Source organism: Hemitrygon akajei, chromosome 10 (genome assembly GCF_048418815.1).
Source record: "Hemitrygon akajei chromosome 10, sHemAka1.3, whole genome shotgun sequence".
Lineage (NCBI taxonomy): Eukaryota > Metazoa > Chordata > Chondrichthyes > Myliobatiformes > Dasyatidae > Hemitrygon > Hemitrygon akajei.
The window spans coordinates 22,169,533-22,195,003 of NC_133133.1; the positions used below are offsets into that span (position 1 = coordinate 22,169,533).

General features: G+C 40.3%; 1 protein-coding gene across 2 annotated transcripts in view; it reads right to left on the reverse strand.

Moving 5' to 3' along the window:
- LOC140734215 (phosphatidylinositol 3,4,5-trisphosphate 5-phosphatase 2-like) overlaps window positions 1-25,471 on the reverse strand; it is a 209,514-nt gene that overhangs the window by 119,119 nt on the left and 64,924 nt on the right. For both annotated transcript variants that reach the window (XM_073057895.1, XM_073057894.1), the window contains exon 2: window positions 17,991-18,169. In XM_073057895.1, the coding sequence (XP_072913996.1) occupies window positions 17,991-18,133 (143 nt within the window). In that variant the 5' untranslated portion in view covers window positions 18,134-18,169. The remainder of the gene's footprint in view (window positions 1-17,990; window positions 18,170-25,471) is intronic.

Sequence of the window (25,471 nt, forward strand, 5' to 3'; positions counted from 1 at the left end):
GAATTAATCATCACCCTCTGGCTAAAGAAATTCCTCCTCATATCTGTTCTAAAGGGTATATTCTGAGGCTGTTCCCTGTGGTCCTAGATTCTCCCACTATTTGAAACACTCTCACCACATCCTCGCTATCTAGGCCTTCCAATATTTGATAGGTTTCAATGAGATCCTTCCCCACTCCCATTCTTCTGAACTCCATCAAGTACAGGCCCAGAGTCATCAAACACTGCTCATACACAATCCTTTCATTCCCAGGGCCATTCTTATGAATCTTCTCTGGACCTTCTCCAATGCCAACACACCCTTGCTTAGACAGAATGCGAAGGTGAGGTGGGGTGGGGGGGTAGTGGGAAGGAGTACAAACTGACAGGTGATAGGTGAAACCAGAAGACGGATAAGGTAACACAGAGTTTCAGAATCTGCTGGAAATCTTTAGCAGTACACAAATAGTCTGCTGTTCTAGTCTGCAAGTTATTACCTGACTGCTTTCTTTGATCATATTCATTGACTTATAATGGGATACATTAGTGAAGGCCTTTTGAAAATCTAGATAAATTACATTATAACTGTGTCTGTATCTTCTTCAAAATAAAGTTTCAAAAGGTTCATCACTCTCCCTTTCAAAATCCATGCTGATTATTCATAGTGTTGAGTCAGATGGGGTGTTCGCTACCCTGAAATGTAACCTAGAGTTAAAATCCTCAAAAGAAGCAGAAATGAATTGCATAAATTGAATGATAAGCAAAAATATATCCGATCTTAAAGAGGGAACTGTTTTCTTCTGATGGAAACAGACTTTGCCCCATCTACCAAAGGCAGAATTTTCTGGTGACCAATCATCTTAATCCCTATCCCCATTCTTGTTCCACCTGTCGGTCCACGGCCTTCTCTTATGCCATAATGAGGCCACTCTCAGGGTGGAGGAGCAATCTCTCATATTTTGTCTGGGCAGCGTTCAACCTGATGACATGAACATTGATTTCTCCTTTCAGTGCCTTATTTAGTTATTTTTCTCCCTTTTTTAACTGTTCCCCTTTCCTTTCTCTCTCTCAGCCTCACCAAACATTTGTCCCTATCTTTGCCAACTCTTAGCACTGGCACTGGTCATGACCTAGCCTAAGAGTAAACTCCCCCCTCCTCCCCCACACCTGCACAAACAAGTTGCCCCTTTTATAACCTTTAAAATCCTTTTCAACTCTTGCAACTTTTGGCCTACTTACAAACAACTCAAAAAAAGAAAACAGCTCTATAAAGGGGAAAGCTTTCTTCACCACTATTTAATCTTAATGATGTTCTATATTTGAATGCACGCAGTATATGGAATAAGGTAGATGAACTTGCAGTACAGTTACAGATTGGCACGTATGATGTTGTGGGCATCACTGAATCATGGCTGAAAGAAATTTATAGCTGGGAGCTTAACATCCAAGGATACTCATTGTATTGAAAGGTCAGGCAGGAAGGCAGACCTGGGGTGGGGTTGCTCTGTTGGTTAAAAATGAAATCAAATCATTAGAAAGAGGTGACATAGGATTGGAAGGTGTTGAATTATTGTGGATAGAGCTAAAGAACTGCAAGGGTTACTGCAATGGAAGTTATCTAAAAGCTCCAAACAACAGCAAAGCTGTGGTTTACAAATTACAACGTGAGATAGAAAATGCATGTGAAAATGACAAGGTTATGTCAGTCATGGGTGATTTCAATATGCGGGTAGATTGGGAAAATCTGGTTGGTCTTGGATCCCAGGAGGGGAAGTTTGTAGAATGTCATTGAAATGGCTTTTTAGAGCAGCTCGTGGTTGAGATCACTAGGGAATCAGTTATTCTCAAATTGGTGTTGTGCAATGAATCAGAATTGATGAGAGGGCTTAAGGTAAGGAACCTTTATGGAGCAGTGATCATAATATGATAGAATTCATGTTGTAATTTGAGAAGGAGAATCTAAAGTCAGATTAATCAGTATTAAAGTGGAGTAAAGGGAAGTAAGAGGCATAAGAGAGGAGTTTTCCAAAATTGATTGAAAGGGAACACAAGCAGGGATGCCAGCAAAGCAGCAATAGCTGGAGTTTCTGGAAGCAATTTGGAAGACACAGGATAGATACATCCCAAGGAAGAAAAAATATTCTAAAGGCAGACTGACACAACTGTGGCTGACAGGAGAAGTCAAAGCAACATAAAAGCCAAAGAGAGGCCATAAGTAGAGTAAATATTATTAGAAGTTCAAGGATTGGGAAGATTTTAAAAACCAACAGAGGCAACTAAAAAAGTCATAAAGAAGCTAAAGGTAGAATGCATAGGTAAGCTAACAAATAATATCAAAGAAGTTACCCAAACTCTCTTCAGATATATAAAGTGTAAAAGAGAGATAAGAGTAGATATCAGACTGCTGGAAAATGACACCGCAGAAATGGTAACAAGGAAATGGCAGACAAACTGAATAAGTATTGTGCATTATTCTTCACTGTCAAAATCATTAGTGGTGTGCCGGAAATTTGAGAGAGTCATGGGGCAAAAGTGAGTTAGGTTGCTATTACTAGGGAGAAGGTGCTTGAGAAACTGAAAGGTCTGAAGGTAGATGAATCACCTGGATCAGATGGGTTTTGAAAGAAGTGGCTGAAGAGATTGTGGAGGGATTAGTAATGATCTTTCAAAAATCAATAGATTCTGGCATGGTTCCGGAGGGCTGCAAAATTGTCAACATTACTTCAATCTTCAAGAAGGAAGACAGGCAGAAGAAAAGAAATTATAGGGCAGTTAGTCTGACCTCAGTGGTTGGGAAGATGTTGGAGTTGAGCTAAGGATGCGATTTCAGTAGACTTGGAAGCACATGATAACATAGAACAAAATCAGCATGTTATAAGTCCTTGATAGAGTGGATGTGGAGAGGATGTTTCCTGTGGTGGGGGATTCTAAAATTAGTGCAGACAGCCTCAGAATGGAGAAATGTCCATTTACAGCAGAGATGAGGAGGATATGTCTTAAGCCAGAGAGGAGGGAATCTGTGAAATTCATTGCCACAGGTGGCTATGGAGGCTGGGTATATTTAAAGCTAAGGTTGATAGGCTCTTGAGTAGTAAAGGCATCAAAGGATATGGGGAAAAAGCAGGAGAATGGGATTGACAGGGATATCAAATCAGCAGACATGATCGGTAGATTGGTCTAATTCTGCTCCTATGTTTTGTAGTGTTATATTCACAACTGAACTGTTTGATGACATGCAGCAAACTGGTTAACCTCAAAGGGATGAGATTGTCTAACTGGTTCAACATGGACTAGATGAGCTGAAGTTTTTTATGACTATATGACTGTATGAGATGCAACACAGAATAGACCCTTCCGGTCCTTCAAGTTGTACTGCCCAGCAAACCCTGGTTTAATCCCCACAGGCCAATTTACAATGACCAATTAATCTACTGATTGTAATAGACTGGGAAGCCCATACTGTAAAAGGGATGGATGGTTTGGAGTTTGTAAAATCTGTGCAGGATAGGTTTTTTACAGCAATACATAGAGGTACCAACTAGAGAAGGGGCTGTGTTGGATCTTCTGCTAGGGAATGAAATAGGCCAGGTGACGGAGGTATGTGTTGAGGAGCACTTTGGGTCCAGTGATCACATTGCCATTAGTTTCAATATAATTATGGAGAAGGATAGGACTGGACCTAGGGTTGAGATTTTTGATTGGAGAAAGACTAACTTTGAGGAGATGCAAAAGGATTTAGGAGTGGATTGGGACAATTTGTTTTATGGGAAGGATGTAATAGAGAAATGGAGGTCATTTAAAGGTGAAATTTTGAGGGTACAGAATCTTTATGTTCCTGTTAGGTTGAAAGGAAAGGTTAAAAGTTTGAGAGAGCCATGGTTTTCAAGGGATATTGGAAACTTGGTTTGGGAAAAGAGAGATATCTACAATAAATATAGGCAGCATGGAGTAAATGAGGAGCTTGAGGAATATAAAGAATGTAAGAAGAATCTTAAGAAAGAAATTAGAAAAGCTAAAAGAAGATATGAGGTTGCTTTGGCAAGTAAGGTGAAAATAAATCTGAAGGGTTTCTACAGTTATATTAATAGCAAAAGGATAGTGAGGGATAAAATTGGTCCTTTAGAGAATCAAAATGGACAGCTATGTGTGGAACCGAAAGAGATGGGGGAGATTTTGAACAATTTCTTTTCTTCGGTATTCACTAAGGAGAAGGATATTGAATTGTGAAAGGTAAGGGAAACAAGTAGGGAAGTTATGAAACTATGACGATTAAAGAGGAGGAAGTACTGGCGCTTTTAAGGAATATAGAAGTGAATAAATCTCCAGATCCTGACAGGATGTTCCCTAGGACCTTGAGGGAAGTTAGTGTAGAAATAGCAGGGGCTCTGACAGAAATATTTCAAATGTCATTAGAAACGGGGATGGTGCGTATTGCTCATGTTGTTCTGTTGTTTAAAAAGAATTCTAAGGGTAAACTTAGCAATTATAGGGCTGTCAGTTTGACGTCAGTGGTGGGTAAATTAATGCAAAGTATACTTAGAGATGGTATACATAATTATCTGGATAGACAGGGGCTGATTAGGAACAGTCAGCATGGATTTGTGCGTGGAAGGCCATGTTTGATAAATCTTATTGGATTTTTTGAAGAGGTTACGAGGAAAGTTGACGAGGGTAAAGCAGTGGATGTTGTCTATATGGACTTCAGTAAGGCCTTTGACAACTTTCCGCACGGAAGGTTAGTTAGGAAGGTTTAATCATTGGGTTTTAATATTGAAGTAGTAAAATGGATTCAACAGTGGCCAGATGGGAGATGCCAGAGAGTAGTGGTGGATAACTGTTTGTCAGGTTGGACGCTGGTGACTAGTGGTGTGCCTCAGGGATCTGTACTGGGTCTAATGTAGTTTGGCATATACATTAATGATCTGGATGATGGGTTGGTAAATTGGATTAGTAAGTATGCAGATGATACTAAGGTAGGTGGCGTTGTGGATAATGAAGTGGGCTTTCAAAGCTTGCAGAGAGATTTAGGCCAGTTAGAAGAGTGGGCTGGAAGATGGCAGATGGAGCTTAATGCTGATAAGTGTGAGGTGCTACATTTTGGTAGGAATAATCCAAATAGGACATACATGGTAAATGGTAGGGCAATGAAGAATGCAGTAGAACAGAGTGATCTAGGAATAATGGTGCATAGTTCCCTGAAGGTTGAATCTCATGTGGATAGGATGGTGAAGAAAGCTTTTGGTATGTTGGCTTTATAAATCAGAGCATTGAGTATAGGAGTTGGGATGTAATGTTAAAATTGTACAAGGCATTGGTAAGGCCGAATTTGGAGTATTGTGTACAGTTCTGGTCACCGAATTATAGGAAAGATGTCAACAAAATAGAAAGAGTACAGAGAAGATTTACTAGAATGTTACCTGGGTTTCAGCACTTAAGTTACAGGGAAAGATTGAACAAGTTAGGTCTTTATTCTTCGGAGCATAGAAGGTTGAGGGGGGACTTAATAGAGGTATTTAAAATTATGAGGGGGATAGATAGAGTTGATGTGGATAGGTTTATCCTTTGAGAGTAGGGGAGATTCAAACAAGAGGACTTGAGTTGAGAGTTAGGGGGCAAAAGTTTAAGGGTAACACAAGGGGGAATTTCTTTACTCAGAGAGTGGTAGCTGTGTGGAATGAGCTTCCAGTAGAAGTGGTAGAGGCAAGTTCGGTATTGTCATTTAAAGTAAAATTGGATAGATATATAGACAGGATAGGAATGGAGGGTTATGGGCTAAGTGTGTGTCAGTGGGACTAGGTGAGAGTAAGCGTTCTGTACTGACTAGAAGGGCCAAGATGGCCTGTTTCCGTTCTGTAATTGTTATATGGTTATATGATACAGGAATTTAAAATTGTGAGGGATTTCGATAGGGTAGATGGCAGGAAACACTTCCCCTTATCAGGGATGGGTAAAACTAGAGGACATAGTTTTAAGATAAGGATGAAGAAATTTAGAGGGTATGTGAGAGGAATATATTTCAACCAGAGTGTGTTTAGCACCTGGAATGGGCTTCTTGAGAGAAGAGTGGAGCTGGCCATGGATGGCATTTAAGCTGATGAACTCTTGAATATCTTAAGTGCAAAGAGCTGTGGACCAAGTGCTGGGTGAAGGGCTTAATACTGAAGGTATCCACTGGTTGGCATGAAAGAGCTGTATGACTCAGTGACTCTATGACTCAAAGCAGAGTGAAATTGCAATGTTCTGTCAAAATGTTTACCAATTAAGGTTATGTTCAACTCTGGACAGTAAATGTATTACTCAGCTTTTTAGCATAATCAGTTTCCATTCATCGCTTGCTGCAATGCTAACTAATTTATCAAGTCTCTAAAGATTTAGATTTACAGACTTCCAGCACAGTAACAGACCTTTTGGCCCAATGAGCCTGTATGGCACCAATTGTACCCAGGTGACCAATTAGCCTGCACGACTTCGGAATGTAGGAGGAAACCCACGTCCTCATGGGGAGAACATACAAACTCTTTACAGGCAGCAGTGGGAATTGAACCAGGTTACAGGCACTGTAATTGGATTACAGTAACTGCTAGATGTTTTCATTTTGCAGCTAGTAAACTCTGTAGGTAGAGGAAGCTTTGAAAACTCATTTCTTAAGCTGGCTAGGGGAGATTACTTCCTGTATTCTCCTCTTTGACACCAGCTGGGAAGAAAATTACTCCCTTATATTTCACTACAGACTGAAGAGAGAAAAATCTTCTCTCTTGTAATTCAGAAATCTAAATGAAAGTTCACATATCTGCCATTGGACACTAACAATATGACCTGGCCCTGAATCTGCAGGATGATAGATTCAAGAAAGAAGAACATGCTTAATAGGAGTCAAAACACCATACTCCATTACCAGAAGAAACAGGAAGTTCATGACTTAGTCCTCATTAGGAAACTGGAGGTGGAAAGGGTCATCAACTTTCATTTCCTTGGCACTATGTTATCAGAGGGTCTGTCTCGGGACCAGCACGTAAGAGCCCTTACAATGAATGCACAACAATGCCTCTACTTTCTTTGAGATTAGCACAGATTTGGCATGTCATCTAAAACATTGACTAACTTCTGTAGGTGCACAGTGGAGAGTATTGTGACTGGTTGCATCAAGGCCTGGTATGGAAACAGCAATGTTGAAGAACAGAAACACCGACAGAAATTGGTGGATAGATCCCAGTCCATAACAGGCAAACCCCCCCACATTATGTAGTTCATATGCCAAGGAGCACTGCCACAAGAAAGCAGCATCTATTGTCAAGGATCGCCACCATCCAGGCCATGCTCTCTTCTCACTACTGCTATCAGAAAGAGGGTACAGGAGCCTTAGATCCCAAATCAGCAGGTTCGGGAATAGTTATCACCTTTCAACCATCAGGCTGCTAAACTTCGCTCATCTCAACTCTGAACTGATTCCACAGCTTATGGACTCAATTCAAGGACTCTACAGCTCATGCATGTTCTCATTATTTGTTTATTAATTCACTATTTGTTTGTGTGTAGTTTTTCATTGATTCTATTGGATTTCTTTGTTCTATTGTGAATGCCTGCAAGAAAATGAATCTCAGGGTAGAATGTGGTGACATATACATACTCTAATAACAAATTTACTTTGAACTTTGATATTTAAATGTTAGTAATGAGATTCAGTCCTGAGAGTCAGAACCATCTTGTTAACAGAGACCAAGCTGAATGGTACCAATCTGTCTGTGGTTTAGAAGAAAGAAAAACAATCCCGTGGAAAGGTATCAAAATATTTGAGATCCTCACTGGGTAGATTCAGAGAGGGTGTTGCTCCAGCTGAACCTAGGTTAAGGGCTTGCCATTTATTACAGGGATGAGAGGACAGTGAATCTTTGGAGCATTTAACCTCAGGGTTCTGTGGATTTCAGTAGATGCATATAGTCATGATGGAGAGCCATTGGGCAACAAGAGAATCAGATAGTTGGACACCAATGGAGTCAGAGCCTACTGGGACAAAAGGAGAAACCAAGAAGGTATTGTTGAGAATGTGAACAGTGGTTCTAATGAATCACAGAAAGTGGTTTCAAGGAGTTGCAACTATTTCTATTTCTTTCATTCTGATTTGCCAGTTTAATGGACAAATGAGGGGAGTACAAAGCACACTACAGACTCAAAAATCCTCACTGAATGTAATCCCACACTTGTCACTCATCTCTAATGTTTGCTAAATAAAATCTAAATAACGGAAGAGATAAACTTCTATTGCACTCAAGAACAAATTTGTTTCAGCAAACCCCAATCCCTCATCTGTTGACTAAATAGCCATACACTTCATGTTCTATAACTCAACATTGAACAGTAGTCACATTAGAAACCTAAGAGCTCAGTTACTGGATTTTCAGCCAATTCTTGTTGGACACTGGGTATTACTATCGTGATTGATAGACAGAAATGGGTTGTGTTTTAATAGAAAGGTTGAATTTTGTGAACAGACAATATCTATATGCAGTGAAAATATAACCTTTTTTGAGATTACAGTCAATTGCTTTCCCGGTGTTCAGGTACCAATATCTAATGACAACGCCAGCCTCAGAAATGATATGGATTTTAGATCTCCACCACATTCACTTCTTTGCCAAAGTACTGAGTATAAAGACCTTACCAGCAGATGAAAGCACAGCACCTAGCAGAGGATTATACCAAAGCCGAGGCTGGTCTACAGAGAGTAGGAGCATAATTTTCTCTGCATGAACCCACACATTCTCATATAATGTTTCAAAGTTAACAGTTAAAGGCCAAAGTGTTTATAGAATCTGTCATTAACCAGCATGAGAAGAATCAATCTGATTTTGCCCAAATCCAGCCCAAAGGCCTTTCAGGTGTTTACAGAGGAGATACGGTTATTTTTTAAAGAAGTATAGACTGCAAATGACCAAACTGTGGCAGAGTATTTTCTTGTGTTCCTTTCATTTTAAGACAATTTCAGTTGTCAGTGGTTTTGCTGATATGACGTGGTACTGTGCTATGTTATTTTTGACATTTTACTGCGTGTGAAGGTGTATCCTGGGTTCATTGCAAGAAGACATTTACTGTGACCAAAAAAGAGCTTTCTTGGCATAAATTTAATAAAGGTTAAACACCATTAGATACTTGTGAAAAATTACTGGAAGTGCTGCAACTACAAAGTAAAAGGATATCTGTGGGAATTTTTTGAGGTGCCTCAATAAAAATGAAGAAAGGATAAAAAAAATTATCAGACATTTAAAGATTGGAGGACAAGGGTGTGTGTGTGTGTGTGTGTGTGTGTGTGTGTGTGTGTGTGTGTGTGTGTGTGTGTGTGTGTGTGTGTGTGTGTGTGTGTGTGTGTGTGTGTGTGTGTGTGTGTGTGTGTGTGTGTGTGTGTGTGTGTGTGTGTGTGTGTGTGTGTGTGTGAGTGAGTGAGTGAGTGAGTGAGTGAGTGAGTGAGAGTGTATGTGATGTGATATTGGGGGATCAATGTAAAGGCCGGGTATGAAGATGGGAGTGGAAATCAGTACTTGCTACAAACAAAAATGAGAATATTAAGAAAATAATGAACTTAGATTAACTTGCATCTTCTGGCCCAACCTCAGCTTTAAGATATTATTACAATTCGGCCTTGTCTTGCACTGTTCTTTCATCCAGATGACAATTTACATAAATAAATAAATAAATAAATGTCAAAAATAATGACAGTCTTGCTCGCTGCACTGTTTGCAACAGTGACTTCTCTATTGCCCATGGTGGGTTAAATCACTGTTGAGGTGAGTTGAACAGGTGTCATTCATTCATTAGCATAGCTAACGTTATTTAAACTAACTGGCTAGCTGCTAAGGAGCTACTCTATTGCAGACATCCCACCTCTCCTGGAAGTTCCGGGAGTCTCCCGCAGATTGATGGTGCTACCTCCCTGAAATGTGTTTTTGCAGGGTGGGATGTCTGAACACACCTCAGCATAGAAACAGGCCCTTCAGCCCAGCCAAACTACTAATCTGCTAGTCCCATCGATCTGCATCCAAACCATATCCCTCCATGCCCCTCCCATCCATGTATCTATCCAAATTCCTCTTAAATGTGAAATCAAACCCAAATCCACCACTTCTGCTGGCAGCTCGTTCCACCATCTGAGTGAAGAAGTTCTCCTTTATGTTCCCTTTCACCTTTAACCTGTGACCTCTAGTAGCACACACAAAATGCTTGAGCAAATAAACAGTCAGCAGTTGCCTGACCTTCATCCAGCATTTTATGTGTTTTGCTCAAGATTTCCAGCAACTCTAGAATCTCTTGTGATTACAAAGTAAATTGTCTTTAACTCTGTATTTACAAACATAGAACAGTACACCACAGGAACATGCTCCTTGGCCCAAGATGTTTGTGCTGCCCAAGATTAAACCAATCCCATCTGTATACCTTCATACTCTGCTTGTTCATGTGCCCATCTGAATGCCCTTTAATGCAGCTATGATGTCTGCTTCCACCACCTCCCCTGCCAGCACAATCCAGGCACCTGTTTCTCTCTGTGGAAATCTCCTTTAATCTTCCCCTCTCTCATCTCAAAGCAATGCCCTCTTGCACTTGCTGTTTCTACCCTGGAACGTGACCTTCACTACCACAAGAATAATGGATGTGAAAGCAAAGAGAAACAGCAGGTGCCAGCATGACAAACATTTAAACAGGGGAAACATCAGAGACAAATTTTTAAAAGAACACACCCCTTCCAAATTTAAATAGACAGCTTCAGCAACTTAGCTTCTCGACAAAGCACTTACACCCCGTGTTTGGAATTTGAATTATAATTTGGAGATGGAGTGCTGATGGTGCTTTTAGTGCATTCTGTTAAAAGGAAACAATTGCTTGTGAACATACAAGGTTCTGTTTTCAGACTGACGTGTTGACCTTCTGAGTTCCTCCAGCATTTTGTGTGTATTGTCAAGATTTCCAGCATCTACAGAATCTCTTCTGTTTCTGATTTTTGGCTCATTTTAACATTATGCATTTTTAGACAAATTTCTAGTTTGCTTGCTCACACAAACCGACAGACTGCAACTTACAGCACAATGGGTTTGAAAAGACGATAAGATGTGGAAGAAGAATTAGGCCATTCAGCCCAATGAGTCTGCTCTGCCTTTTCATCACAGCTGATTTATTATGCCTCTCAACCCCCATTCTCCCAAATCTTCATTGTTCGTTATAAAATTCAGACAATATTGGGGAAAAATGAAACAAAATGTGCCTGCATTTAAATGGAATTGAAGACAAAATGATTTACTAATGGAAGCTATCGCATGTGAATAGTTGAGGAAGTGCAACAAATGGAGATGACAATCTCTGTACAGGAAGCATCTGACTTGAAAACCAGTAATGAACATTTAAAACTAGGTCATTGTACTTTCTCCACTGGCTGTTGCTTTGTTGAACAAGTTGCAGCACAGACGACAAATTAAAGTTCAGGTTCTCAATTTCCTAAAGAAAATACATCAGTTGGCTAATCAAAACTTATGCTAGAACAGGCAAAAAGAACATATTGTTTGATTGTGAACCCATGGCTTTCCTAGTTATAGGATGAGAGTACCTCTGACATTTCCCATTCATAATTGCAGCTGGGAAGATGATAAAGCACCTGCACCTTTAACCAGTGCAGTTAAGTATTTGTCTTTGGTGACCCCATAGGCAGTGCCACATCTGGAGTTCAATAGGCCTGCCGTGTGTGCAAAAGATCTGATGGCAGGGTCCCCTCATTCTCAACAAAGTGAGGTCTTCGTGCTTGTTTATTGGTTCAGCCATTGATACATTCTGCCAAATGACTTTTAAACTCTGCTCAGGAAACCATCTGTTGTGTCCTTTTCCCACAAAGCTTCCAGAGCATTCATACTGACCATTGCCCAATGGACTTCAAAAGATGGTCTATGGGCCTTTCTGCATTAGCCTTCAGTGGCGATACAGAAGATGATGATATTGAACTCATTTTTCGTGGCGGAGATCACAGGACCGGAGGGGAAGAAATACAGTGCACTTTGAGAATGATACATTTGTAAACACCCATCAGGAGAAAAACATACATAATCTCCTGCAATGGAACTCAACTGAAGCTTTACCTTGAAAACATAAAAATGTGTTTATTTACAGATTCTTTCAAATATTTGGGCATCATTATGCTAAAAGATTTGGCAAAATTATCAGAATGTAATTATCAGCCTTTATATAAAAAAATTAAGGAAGATGTGGCAAGATGGAATCTGATTCCTTTTTTCAGTCTCAGTTCAAGGATTGAGTCTATTAAAATGAATATACTGCCCAGACTGTTATATCTCTTTCAGACCCTATCAATAGAGATGAATCAAAATCAATTCAATGAATGGAACAAGATGTTATCAAGGTATATTTGGCAGGGTAAAAGGCCTAGAGTTCATCTCAAAACTTTGCAATTAGCAAAGTAAAAGGGGGAATTGGGCCTACCTTCTCTTAGAGATTATTATTTTGCAGCACAGTTGAGAGCTGTGATATGTTGGTGCAACCCATCATATGACGCTCAATGGAAAAACATTGAGGAGCGGGTACTTCCCATCCCCATACAAGTAATTTTGGCTGATAACAACCTGCAAAGGTACATAAATACTATTGATAACCCATTAGTGAAATTGACTCTAAAAATATGGAAAACTACTATAAAAGAATATAATCTAGAGGGAGATATTGCAATTCTTAAATGGTGAGCATATGACTCGGATTTTACACCAAATAAGTTGGATGCTAGATTTAAGGACTGGACAGCTAAAGGAATAACAGTTCTTTGCAACATAACGAAAGAAGGAACACAGTTCAGTTTTGAAATGCTTAAAGAGAAACACTTTTTAGAAAAACAAGATTTTTATCGGTATTTACAGATGCGACAATATGTTAATAAGACGTTTAAAAATGTAACCAAGGCAAGTACAAGCTTGATAGAGCTCTTTAGAAAAACATATAATTCAGATAATGGTAGTAGAATCATTTCAAGCATGTATAAGGGGCTGTCAAATCTTAAAACACATTCAACTTCATACATTAAAACAAAATGGGAGAAGGAAGGAGGGATAATTATATCTGAGGAAGAATGGAGAACAATATGGAGATATCAATGGAAGTGTACCAGTTCACAGAAATGGAGGGAGTTTGAATGGAAAAACTTGATAAGATATTTTATTACACCCTCTCAGAAATCCCATTATGATAGTAACCTCTCTGTTTGCCGGTTAGAAGAATGGGCTGAACTTTGGCAGATGGAGTTTAATGCTGAGAAGTGTGAGGTTCTACATTTTGGCAGGAATAATCCAAAGAGAACATACAGGGTAAATGGTAGGGCATTGAGGAATGCAGTGGAACAGAGAGATCTAGGAATAACAGTGCATAGTTCCCTGAAGGTGGAGTCTCATGTAGATAGGGTGGTGAAGAAGGCTTTTGGAACGCTGGCCTTTATAAAACAGAGCATTGAGTACAGAAGTTGGGATGTAATGTTAAAACTGTACAAGGCATTGGTGAGGCCAAATTTGGAATATTGTGTACAGTTCTGGTCACCGAATTATAGGAAAGATATCAATAAATTAGAGAGAGTGCAGAGACGATTTACTAGGATGTTACCTGGGTTTCAGCACTTAAGTTACAGAGAAAGGTTGAACAAGTTAGGTCTCTATTCATTGGAGCGTAGAAGGTTGAGGGGGGATTTGATCGAGGTATTTAAAATTTTGAGAGGGGTAGATAGAGTTGACGTGAATAGGCTGTTTCCATTGAGAGTAGGGGAGATTCAAACGAGAGGACATGATTTGAGAGTTAGGGGGCAAAAGTTTAAGGGAAACACGAGGGGGTATTTCTTTACTCAGAGAGTGATAGCTGTGTGGAATGAGCTTCCTGTAGAAGTAGTAGAGGCCAGTTCAGTTGTGTCAGTTAAGGTACAATTGGATAGGTATATGGACAGGAAAGGAGTGGAGGGTTATGGGCTGAGTGCGGATAGGTGGGACTAGGTGAGATTAAGAGTTCGGCACGGACTAGGAGGGCCGGAATGGCCTGTTTCCGTGCTGTGATTGTTATATGGTTATATGGTTTGCTGGAGAAATTGTGGAAATCAAAATGCAAATCATTATCATATTTTTTGGGACTGCCCTGTTATCAAAAACTGTTGGAGGGGGATACACAATGCCCTACAAGACATCTTTAAATGTGAAATACCCTTAGAGAGTAAGTCTATATATTTTGGATATATACCTCAAGAATGGTTGAAAAGAGATAAATATTTAATGAATATATTGTTGGTGGCTGGTAAAAAGACTCTTACTAGGAAATGGTTATCACAGGAGAGTCGACTTTAAATACATGGATGGAAATTACAATGGACATTTACAAAATGGAGAAGATAACAGCATCTGTTAACCATAAGCTGGAACAATTTGATTCATACTGGGAAAAATGGTTTAACTACATAATGCCTCATAGGCCTGATTTTATTCTCACAAATCAATGAATCTGTTGTAAAAAAAAATCACTCCCTACTTGTACATAGTTCTTTCCTTTTGCTTGTTTTTTCTTTCCACTCTTTTCTATAAGTGTATACCTCAGATAAATACTTTGTGGAGATTTGTGATATATATGATTATATGATATATATGTACAATGTCTGAAATACATTTTATGGAAATGTTTGTTTGATGAACTTCAATAAAAAAAATAAAAAATGTGTTTATTTATAAGGAAATTTCATTCTCTACCCAACATATGGAAATGAATGTATACAGGACAGGTTTAACAACACCTAACTCATACCTGGTGTTGTTGAAGGCCTTCTAATGCATTCACGTATGTAAACAAGTTTTTTAATGCTTAGTTGATTTGACCAAAGAATTTAACCAACTGGATGTCAGAGGGTCAACAACATTTTCTGCAGGCCTTGTATGCAATTACTGTGATGTTTGTGAGTTATTCAGCACAGGAATAAAACCTTCAGCCCACTTGTTCCATTCTGACCATCCAGTACCCAACTACACTAACCCTATTAAGCAGCTCTTGGTCCAGAGCTACCTATATCTTGGTGTTTGTCCAGATTTAAATATAGATACCTAGGTATCAATATCTGTATCCAGCTAACCTTCTGTAGTATTCCTCTGCCATCAACATAAAACAATGGGATTTTAGTTGAAAATGAATGGATTTGTGATCAGCAGGTTTCTATTTCTCAGCCTTAATGTCACTCCCATACTGTACTCCCTACTTCCATCTTCTACACCTGAATCGTGGAAATGGCAGGTCCATTATGAACTTCCTTTGTTCCCAAAGCCATTATAGGTAAAATCCAGTAAGATGGTGGTGTGCTCCGATGCAGTAGCCACTCCGTGTCCACTTATAGGTTCTTTTGTTCATCTTATAAATCTTTTTTATGATCCCAAGTCACTGCTGGATATTAAGAGCATCAGGTCCTGCTGGACTATCCCATCGGTAAGTTGCTCGATAGCAATGGAGCTGGACTTATTGCCTACTGTTGTTGTGTTGTAACCTGGACTTGTTGTGCACCATTGTGCCAAGAAGGTGCACGGTGCAAGTGACTGTCCTGGATGTTTTTATTGTGATCGCAAGGCCCTATTGGACATTTGTAATCTAGAATACGACCAGTGCGGTTTACTGGATGATGGGAGAGACTGACAAAGAGGGAGCTGTGTTGCCTCAGATGTGACTCAGATGAGGACTAGGGCTAGGCTGAGGTTATGGGGTCACCGGTGGGATTCTCCCAGAGGAGGAGATGCCAAAGTAGTGCTGCCCTCTGGTGTTCGCTCAGTGGAAGAACCAGCTGGACCATGACACATCTTGTCTTGCCACATCGGGACTTGGGTTATATTTTTTTTTCTTCGCTTCGTGATTGTATGGTTTCTTCCTGAAATCTTAATCATATGTGCTTTTTGTGCTATGTGCTATGTGCAGCAAGCTGTGTGCTGTTGGTAATGTAATTTGCACTTTGGCTCTGGAGGAACGCTGTTTTGTTTTGTTTGGCTATACTCATCTGTAGTTGAATGATAATTAAACTTAAACTTGAACTTGAACTTGATGATCAGCCTAAGAAATGACGGCAGTTATCCTCCAGCTCCTTCATGGAAGTAGACGACTTTCAGGAAACTCTTTTCTTCCACTTTGTTACTTAGCCCACATATTCTGAGGGCAAGCTGCAGCTTTTAGGCCTACTGTCAATGTTGGACCATCAATTGTAATGGAGAAGATAAATAATAAGAAACTGCATGTGTTAAATTCTCCCATACGAGGCTCTACCACACAAAAAAACACAAAGGCGATGTTCAGGTTTAGGCATTGACTAATTGATAACGTTTACTTTGCAGGTGGCCTTGAACATTGCAACCAATATCGTAAGAATCCGATTACAGAAATAAGCATTACCGGTGCTGAAGGATTACAATTGCCAAGTGTCTCCTTTCTGATCATTTCCCTTCAGTGCAGGGCAGAAAGGAGAAGGATTGAACGATAGGATCTGCATATTATTCCTGACCTCAAATCATTAACATGACTCAATGTTAGTCACGTACAGAGAGAAATAAGGGCACAATCCCATGGTGCCAATAGTGGAATATGAAGGTGCAATAGTACAAAAGGACTCCAGTTCACTTTGTTTTTTTGCTTGCCCATCATTTTCATGTGCCCCTCTTTATCTAACAGCACTTCAAATGCTTCTTAAAATAATTTTCAGGCCCAACATCAAAACCAATATTTGTACAGAATTCAAATTCCAACTGGCTTCTGCAGAAAGACATCTCCAGTGTAGAACAATTTCCCACAGAGGCCATACAGTACGACAGCACTGGAGCAGGCCCTTCTGAAGAAATACATCTCCAGTGTAGAACAATTTCCCACAGAGGCCATACAGTACGACAGCACTGGAGCAGGCCCTTCTGAAGAAATACATCTCCAGTGTAGAACAATTTCCCACAGAGGCCATACAGTACGACAGCACTGAAGCAGGCCCTTCTGAAGAAATACATCTCCAGTGTAGAACAATTTCCCACAGAGGCCATACAGTACGACAGCACTGGAGCAGGCCCTCGGGCACATCCAATCCATGCTGAGCTGTTATGCTGCCCTGTCCCATCAATCCACACCTGAACGATAGCCCTCCATACCCCGCCTGTAATTATCTGTAATTATCCAGACTTCTCTTGAATGTTGTAATCAAATCCACATCCACTGCTTCCGCTGGCAGCTCATTTCACACCACCTTCTAAGTGAAGAAGCTCCCCCTCAGCTTTCCCTTAACTCTTTCACCTTTCTCCCCTTTACCCGTAAACTCTAGTTCAGTGTCACCCAATCTCAGTGGAAAAAGCCTGCTTGTATCTACCCTACCTATACCCCTCATAATTGGGCACACCTCTATCAAATCTCCCTTCATTCTCCTACGCTCCAGGAATAAAGTCCTAATAACATATAACCATATAACAATTACAGCACGGAAACAGGCCATCTCGGCCCTTCTAGTCCATGCTGAACAGTCTAGAAACTATATATAATCTATACAAACTTTCCCTATTAATCAGGTCCTCAAGTCTAGGCAGCCTCCTTGTAAGTGATCTAAAACCTTTTGGTCCCTTTTTCCTTCCGACCTACGGTGTTTCATTGGCATTCTTGACTTCTCAGGTATTGAGAACAACCTACTTAGATCTGCATAAAACCAGTAAGTATTCTCTTATGTCACCCCCTGTGCCAGTGGGCTGTTCTTACAGATGAGTCATCAATTCACTGACAAGTTCCCTCGCTACTTCCTGTTTTACTTCATTTTCCTCATATATGGAAATTGAACACACTGGAAAGAAAACTTCTCAGAATTGGTAAACAACACAGAAATACATCAGCTTCATTATGACTGTCTCCTGTTTCATCTCAAACTATAATAGTAGCTCTAGAGATTCAGCATACTTGTAACAGGAGTCCCTAATAGAACAATTAGTCTTTGCACGTTCATTAAGAGATACTTACAGCAGACAAAGTGCATATGCTCCAACCACTGATTCACTGCCCCTCACCAAGAAACTCCCATCCATTCCAGCTTTAGCGAGAAGCTCCTCAGCCTTGGCTCGGCTGATGTTCAAATGATACCATGTTGGACTTGCAGTGGCCATTTTAACCACACACAGACCAATCGGAGGAGTGAAGCCCTGCAAGAAAGGAAAAAACATATATTGTTAATACGATCTCAGCCATGGCCTAGTTGGTAACTCCCTTGCTGATAATCATAAGGCTTTGGATTCAAGTCCTGCTCATGAGGCTTGAGCACTAAATCTGGATTACTGAGTGACCACTACATGTCAGAAGTGATGGGAAATTAAACTGAGGACCCATCACCTCTCACAGGTAGGTATTAAACTCTGAAGGAGTGCTGGGCTTTTGTTCTAGTCAATACCCCTTAAATATCAATCAGTAAAACCAATTTAATGATTATCATCACTCTGGCTTGTGGCAAAGACAGCCATAAAAGGAAATTACTTTTCTCAGGAAGTCATGGGTCTTTGGAATTCTTTACCCCAGGTAACAGTAGAGGGTGAATCATTCACTACATTCAAGGCTAAGTCATATTTTTGCTCTATAGGGGAGGAAATAGTTTGGTGGCGGGGTGGAGATACGTCTCTACCAAAGGAGGTGTAAGGCGTTACTTCCCTCCATTAGCCTGCAGGTCACCCTTGGGCAAGGTGTAGCACATGCTTAGCCCCCCGATCAGGTTCACTGCCTGGTATGGGAACTGTACTCCATCAATTGCAGGGCTCTGCAGAGAGTGGTGTGGACAGCCCAGCGCATCTGTGGATGTGAACTTCCCACTATTCAGAACATTTACAGTGACAGGTGTGTAAAAAGAGCCCAAAGGATCATTGGGGACCCCGAGTCACCCCAACCACAAACTGTTCCAGCTGCTACCAAGTGGGAAATGATACCGCAGTATAAAAGCCAGGACCAACAGGCAGCTTCTTCCACTAGGCCATCAGACTGATTAATTCACATTGACACAATTGTATTTCTAAGCTATATTGACTGTTCTGTTGTAAATCTTACTGTGTACACTATTTATTAGAAATTACTATAATTTGCACATTCACACGGAGCTCCTCACATTTTTACTTCTCACGTACGTAAAGGATGTAAGAAATAAAGTCAATTCAATTCAGTCAATGGGAGCAGGTGGTAGATGGTCATATGAGCAGATGGTGCATATCACAAGTCCTGGTTATGCAAACACTGACACCAGGCAGACAATCTCTGAAGAGTATTGATAATGGTTGGGATCGCCTGTGTTGGAAAGACACTGCCCAGAAGAAGGCAATGGTAGACCAGTTCTGTAGAAAAATTTGCCAAGAGCAATCATAGTCATGGAAAGACCATGATCGTCCATGTGATACAACACAGCAACTAACAAACAAATGAATAGTAATGAAGAAACAGGTAGACAAGTGGACCAGAGCCCGACATACGCACACTGATGAATTTATTAAATGAAAGAGTAAGTTCAAGGGCCCATGTGATTTTTTTCCTTCTACTTTTTCTGCGCGTTATATTCTGGGGTTTACAAATTTGGGCTATAATCATGAACCTCACCACTGCAAAAATCTATTTTTATGGCATTCATGCCATGTATGTTTGCTTATCACATCAATGAACTTGAACGATTAAAAGCATTAGTGAGGTCGCCGCTGGAGTATTCTGTCCATTTCTGGGTGGCATTCTGTGGAAAGGATGTTAAGTTCCAGAAGAGGGTGCAGAAGTGAGTAAATGATACTAAACATGGTGAACTCAGTTTTGTAATGGGCAGAGGTGGGTAAAGCAATCAAAAGAGGTTTGGGCCTGTTGCTACACAAGAAAAAGGCATTTTGTGAGAGTAAATGATGAAATGTTGTTTCAGTGGCAGAAGAGTCATTGAGTAAGGACACAGTTTAAGATAAATTAGCAAATTCTGGAAACACTCAGCAGGTGTTGATAGTATCTTCAATTTGAAATGTTAGCTCTGTTTCTCTTTCCACATGTTTTGCTAAAAGTGCCGAGATTTCTGCTTTTCATTCATATTTTCAGATCTGCAGTGTTTTTTATTAATTTAAGGTAATTGGCAAAGCAACAATTGAAGGATCAAGAAAATGATCCTTAGTGGCCTATCATGTTTTGGAATGCTCTTTCTGACAGGACAGTTGGAGTAATTTCAGCTCAAGAATTGAATAAGTTCTTGAAAAGTGTACCTGGAGCGTTACTTGAATTGGAGCCGTGGACAGCTATTAATTGGAGAACTTCTTCAGGCACCAGCTGAGACATGATGGGCCAAGTGGTCTCTTTCTCTTTACACTAGGTTAAAAGAGGATCTGGTGTTTTCCCACCAAATGTGATGAACAAAGTCTTCTTAGGCTTCCAGCCAGGTACAGATATCAATTTTAACCAACATTTCAATGTCAAACTCTGCCATCTTCATCAGGGATGATGCCTGGGCATGTCTAGTCCGGTGGTATTTATAAGCCCATTGTCTATCCGTCCTGATTAGTTGGTCCACATCCAAACAGGTTTCTGCTGTCCCACCTTGTTTATAGTCAAGAACTGGAATACTACGGGGCAATAAATACCACCGGACTAGACATGTCCAGGCATCATCCCTGATGATGGGAGAGTTTTTCATTGAAATGTCGGTTAAAATCGATACCTGTACCCGGCTGGAAGCCCAAGAAGAGCTTATACACTAGTTTATCTCCAGTAGACAGGCCAAATCACTCATACGTCCAACACCTTACTTCCAAATTAGTGTTCTATTGAATGACACACACATTTCATGAGATGTTGCATTTTTTTTTGTTTGTTAACACAGTGGCACAGTATTTCACAGCTTCAGTACATCAGTTCAATCCTGACCTCAGATGCACTTTCTCTCTGTCACCATGGAGAACACAAGTTGCTGGAATCCAGAGTATCAAACACTCTGCTGGAAGTACTCAATAGTCAAGCAGAATTGGTGGGAGGAGTGGAATTTGTGCAGAATTTTGACCTGAAATATCAGCAGTTTCTTTCCTCCCACAGAGGATGCTCAGTCCACTGAGTTCCTCCAGCAGATTCTTCGATGCTCTCTGCCACGATGTTGGTTTCTGCCAAGTGCCCTAGTTTGCTCTGACAGCTCAAAGGCACATTTCTACATTTTGACCCTCAATGTTGGTAAAAGGCAAAAAAAGTCAATGGGGTGTTGATGGCCATGTGTGGAGAAGAATAAGTTGCAAGGATACAGGGAGATTCACTCAGTGGTCACTCTATTAGGTACATCTGTACACCTGTACATGAAAGCAATTATCTATTCATCCAATCATGTGGCTGCAACGCAGTGCATAAAAGCAGGCAGACATGGTCAAGAGGTTCAGTTGTTGTTCAGACCAAACATCAGAATGGGGAAAAATGTGATCTAAAGACCTTGACCATGGAATGACTTCACTAGATGGAGTATCCCAGAAACTGCCAATTCCCTAAGATTTTCCACACATAACAGTTTCTAGAGTTTACATAGAACAGTGCAAAAAACAAAAAACTTTCAGTGAGCAGCAGTTCTGTGTGTGAAAATGCCTTGTTAGTGACAGAGGTCAGATAAAAAGGCTCTGGTTCAAGCTAAAAGAAAGGTGATACAAACTCAGATAACCATGCATTACAACAGTGGTGTGCAGAAGAGCATCTCTAATTCAGAACACATTGCTTCTTGAAGCGGATAGGCTACAGCAGCAGAAGACCACAAACATACATTCAGTGGCCATTTTGTTAGCTACAGAAGGTAGCAAATGAAGTGGCCACTGAGTGTATGTGGCAAGGGAACATGACTGAGGGGATTGCTCCCTTGGGAGTTAGTATGCACCCAATGGTTGAAATGGCCTCAGTCTGTGTCATAAGCTCTACTGTTGATACTTTGGCTGCTATCATTAATATTTCCACACAGTTGCTTGGTATGTAATCAAAATATATATAACAAGCCAGAAATGTTCAGGGGCAGAAAGAGGGAAAGAGAGAATACGTCAACGATCTTCCAGCAAATCTGGGTCTCCAATTTAGTTAGATATGCATCACATTTCATTGCCAAACGTGAGGAAATCTGCAGATGCTGGAAATTCAAGCAACACACACAAAATGCAGGTGGAACACAGCAGGCCAGGCAGCATCTACAGGAAGAAGGAATTGCCAAATGTGTATCCCTTCTTGGAAGTTTATTATTATTCTTCATTGCTGTGCTTAAGGAGGAATCAAATACTTTGTATGAACTAATTGCAGTTTCTTTATAAATCTCAAATGCTTATGCTGATCAATTTAGTTAATGCTAACCTTTTACTAAACTTCCACTATAAAGGCTAAGGCCCAGAAATCCATCACATCTTATGCACCTCATTATCAAGGAACAAGGACTAAGTTTATTCACCACATATATTTACATGCAGTAGGAAACTGCTGCAGTGTGTTGGAGCGACATAAAACAAAAAAAAAAGCATTTGACAACCATAAGAATAAAGAATTATATAAAAAGTAAACTTAGAAGTTGAAGTGTGGATATGGAATAAAATGTGGATAAATATATAAATACCAGCAACATGATGAACAGCTTTATCAAAATTTAAATAAACTCGATAGCTAAAAGTGAAGGGTCTCAGCCCGAAATGTCGACTGTACTCATTTTCATAGATGCTGCCTGGCCTGCTGAGTTCCTCCAGCATTTTGTATGTGTTGCCTGGACTTCCAGCATCTGTGGATTTTTTTCTTATTTGTGAGTCCATGTTGTATAAATTCGGTGAGAAATGTGACTCCAGAGATAGAGGAATCCTTCCCAAGCATGGTGTCAGTGTTCAGTCGCTGCCTAATGCGGAAGAGTTAAATCTGACTTCCTGCGTAGACTATCAAGAAGAAATAGTGAGCTGCTGAGATAAGTATCTGATGTCATTTTCCCCCACTTTCTCATACTGAGCGCGTCTGGTTGACCATAGTAACAACTTTAATTGCAACAGTGGCACCACAGTAGCATGGTGGTTAGCACGACTCCATTCAGCTCAGGCCATCAGAGTTCAGAGTTCAATCCCAGCATCCTTTGTAAGGAGTCTTTATACATCCTCCCCGTGGAATGCATTGGCTTTCTCCAGGTCCTTCGGTTTCCCCCCCATAGTCCAAAGATGAACCAGGTAGGTTCATTGGTCATTGTAAATTGCCCCACGATTAGGTTAGGGTTACATTGAGGTTGTTGGGGGTTGCTGGGCGGTGTGGCTCGAAGGGCCAGGAGAGTCTACTCTGCATTATACCTCCAAATGAAATATTAACCCAGGAAGCTGTTCATGTGGCACATGAGAACATTGTGTGCCAAGGCACCAATGTACAATTAGCAAAAACTCATTGTTATATTTAATACACAGAATTGCTTCACAAACAGCGTGGGCCTCAAACATTAGAGTATGTACAGTATGAGCCTGTCTTAAAGGGTCAGTATTAATTAAAGCCAAGGTTATTGTGTCAACAGAGCAGTGCTGACTCCAACGATTCAATCAATTTAGCTTCGGCTTTGGATTCCCAATGCTTTTGACTTATACTCACAACATACATAGTTGATGTGGTGATGGCCTGTTCTTTGTCAGAGAGGGATGGGTAAATCCATCCCGCATTGGAACAATGAGTCGAAGCAATCACTTCCATTGAGATTTTCTGCTTTAAAGGATCAAGCAACAAAGTTTGTGCCATTTGATGGAATGGTGCTCCCTTGCACCTTCTTACTAAACTATCACCACTTCCCCTAAGGGCACACATAATGGTTTCTCAGCTGGCAAAACCTTCTATTATCTCTGAAACATGTTTAATTCCTCTTTCAAAATCATACAGGACACTTGTAACCACAGCAAGGAACTCACTTTGCATCAGTCTGATTGTGTTGGAATCCAAGTCTCTACCGTTATTAGTAACCCAAAACTGCAGCAGAGTTTTTGCACAAATGGTTCAGTGCTCTGGTCAGACCACACCTTATATATCACGTCAAAATCTAGTCCCTGACGCAGGGAGGAAGCATTCTTTTGGTGCTTGCATTTCAGTGAAAAGCCACAAGCGTATGAACCGATTGTAAGATTATGGGGCCTAAGCAGTGCAAGTCCTCCGACTTCCTGAAACTTAAAACAACTTCAGAAGCTGGAAATCCAAAATAAAAACAGAAAATGTTGGAACAAGTCAGCAGTTTGAATGGTATCTATAGAGATAGAAAGTGTGGTAAGGCCCTGGAATTCATTTCCTGGTAGTGTGCCGGGAGCAGAGGTTGCTGTCAGAATTAAAAAATTACTTCACTGAGCTCCTAACACTTTATAACCTACATGGCAGTGCAGAGCTGAAAAGTGATACGAGCTAGTCCTTAGATGGCAACAACAGGCTTCCTTCTAAGATCTAAATCTCTATGATATCTCTATGATGTTTTACTTATGATCATAGAATCGCATAGCATCAAACGTGCCATTTACAGTAGATCTACTTTATCCTTGCTCATTGTGATACCAGTCTACGCCAAGTCATTTTCCCACATCAGGCCCCTATCTTTCTACACCTTTCCCAGCTAAGTACAGTCCAAAAGCCTTTTAAAAATTGTAACTGTATCCACTTCCATCAGCTCCCCTTGAAGCCTTTTCCAGATTTTGGTCTGACTTTGCCAACACCTGACCATTTGCAACTTAAATGGCTGACTCTTTTTCGGTGATGTTTTGATGACTGTATGGAACATACACTAAAAGCTATGAAAAAACCTACCCAAAGCCTAATAAGTAAAAGGAGGAGATTCATCAGTTTCACACAGTGGAAAAAATATACCACTGTTGATCATGATTGTGAGGAAATAGTTTATTTCCATTTCCACAGACAGCAACAGAATGTTCATTATTTTGTTAAAAATAATTCAACGTATTACTGTTGAAAATAAAGCAAAGCTGTTGCAGGAGATCATATTTCAGGATTGCTGATTGTGAGTGTATGCAAATCACTAGGCCATAATGTCTCATAAAGGTAAAATGGGCATCTTGATTAAGCAGATCTTGCTGAGAGAATAGGGTTCTCACATTGCTTGCATACCTTTGCTTAGTTATGAGTTTAATGTTATTTTGAATGGGTAAAGGGTAACAAAACTAAACACTGACTGGGGGACACTGATCAATAGCTGCAAGATATAATTGTGAGAAACTGAAGCAGGAATATGCCATCCTGCCCCTTATGTCTCTTCCAGCACTCAATTAGAATATGGCTTTTGTGTCAGCATAATTTTCCCACACAAATCCCTTATCTGTTACCTCCATTACTCTGCAAAGATCCATCAATCTCTGTCTTAATTATACTCAGCAAACGGGCCTCCACAGCCCTATCGGATTAACACATTTCTTCTCATCTCAGTCCTGAATAACTATTTCCTTATTTTGAGCCCTGATCTTAACTCACTCATCTGGGGAAATATCTTCTCTGCA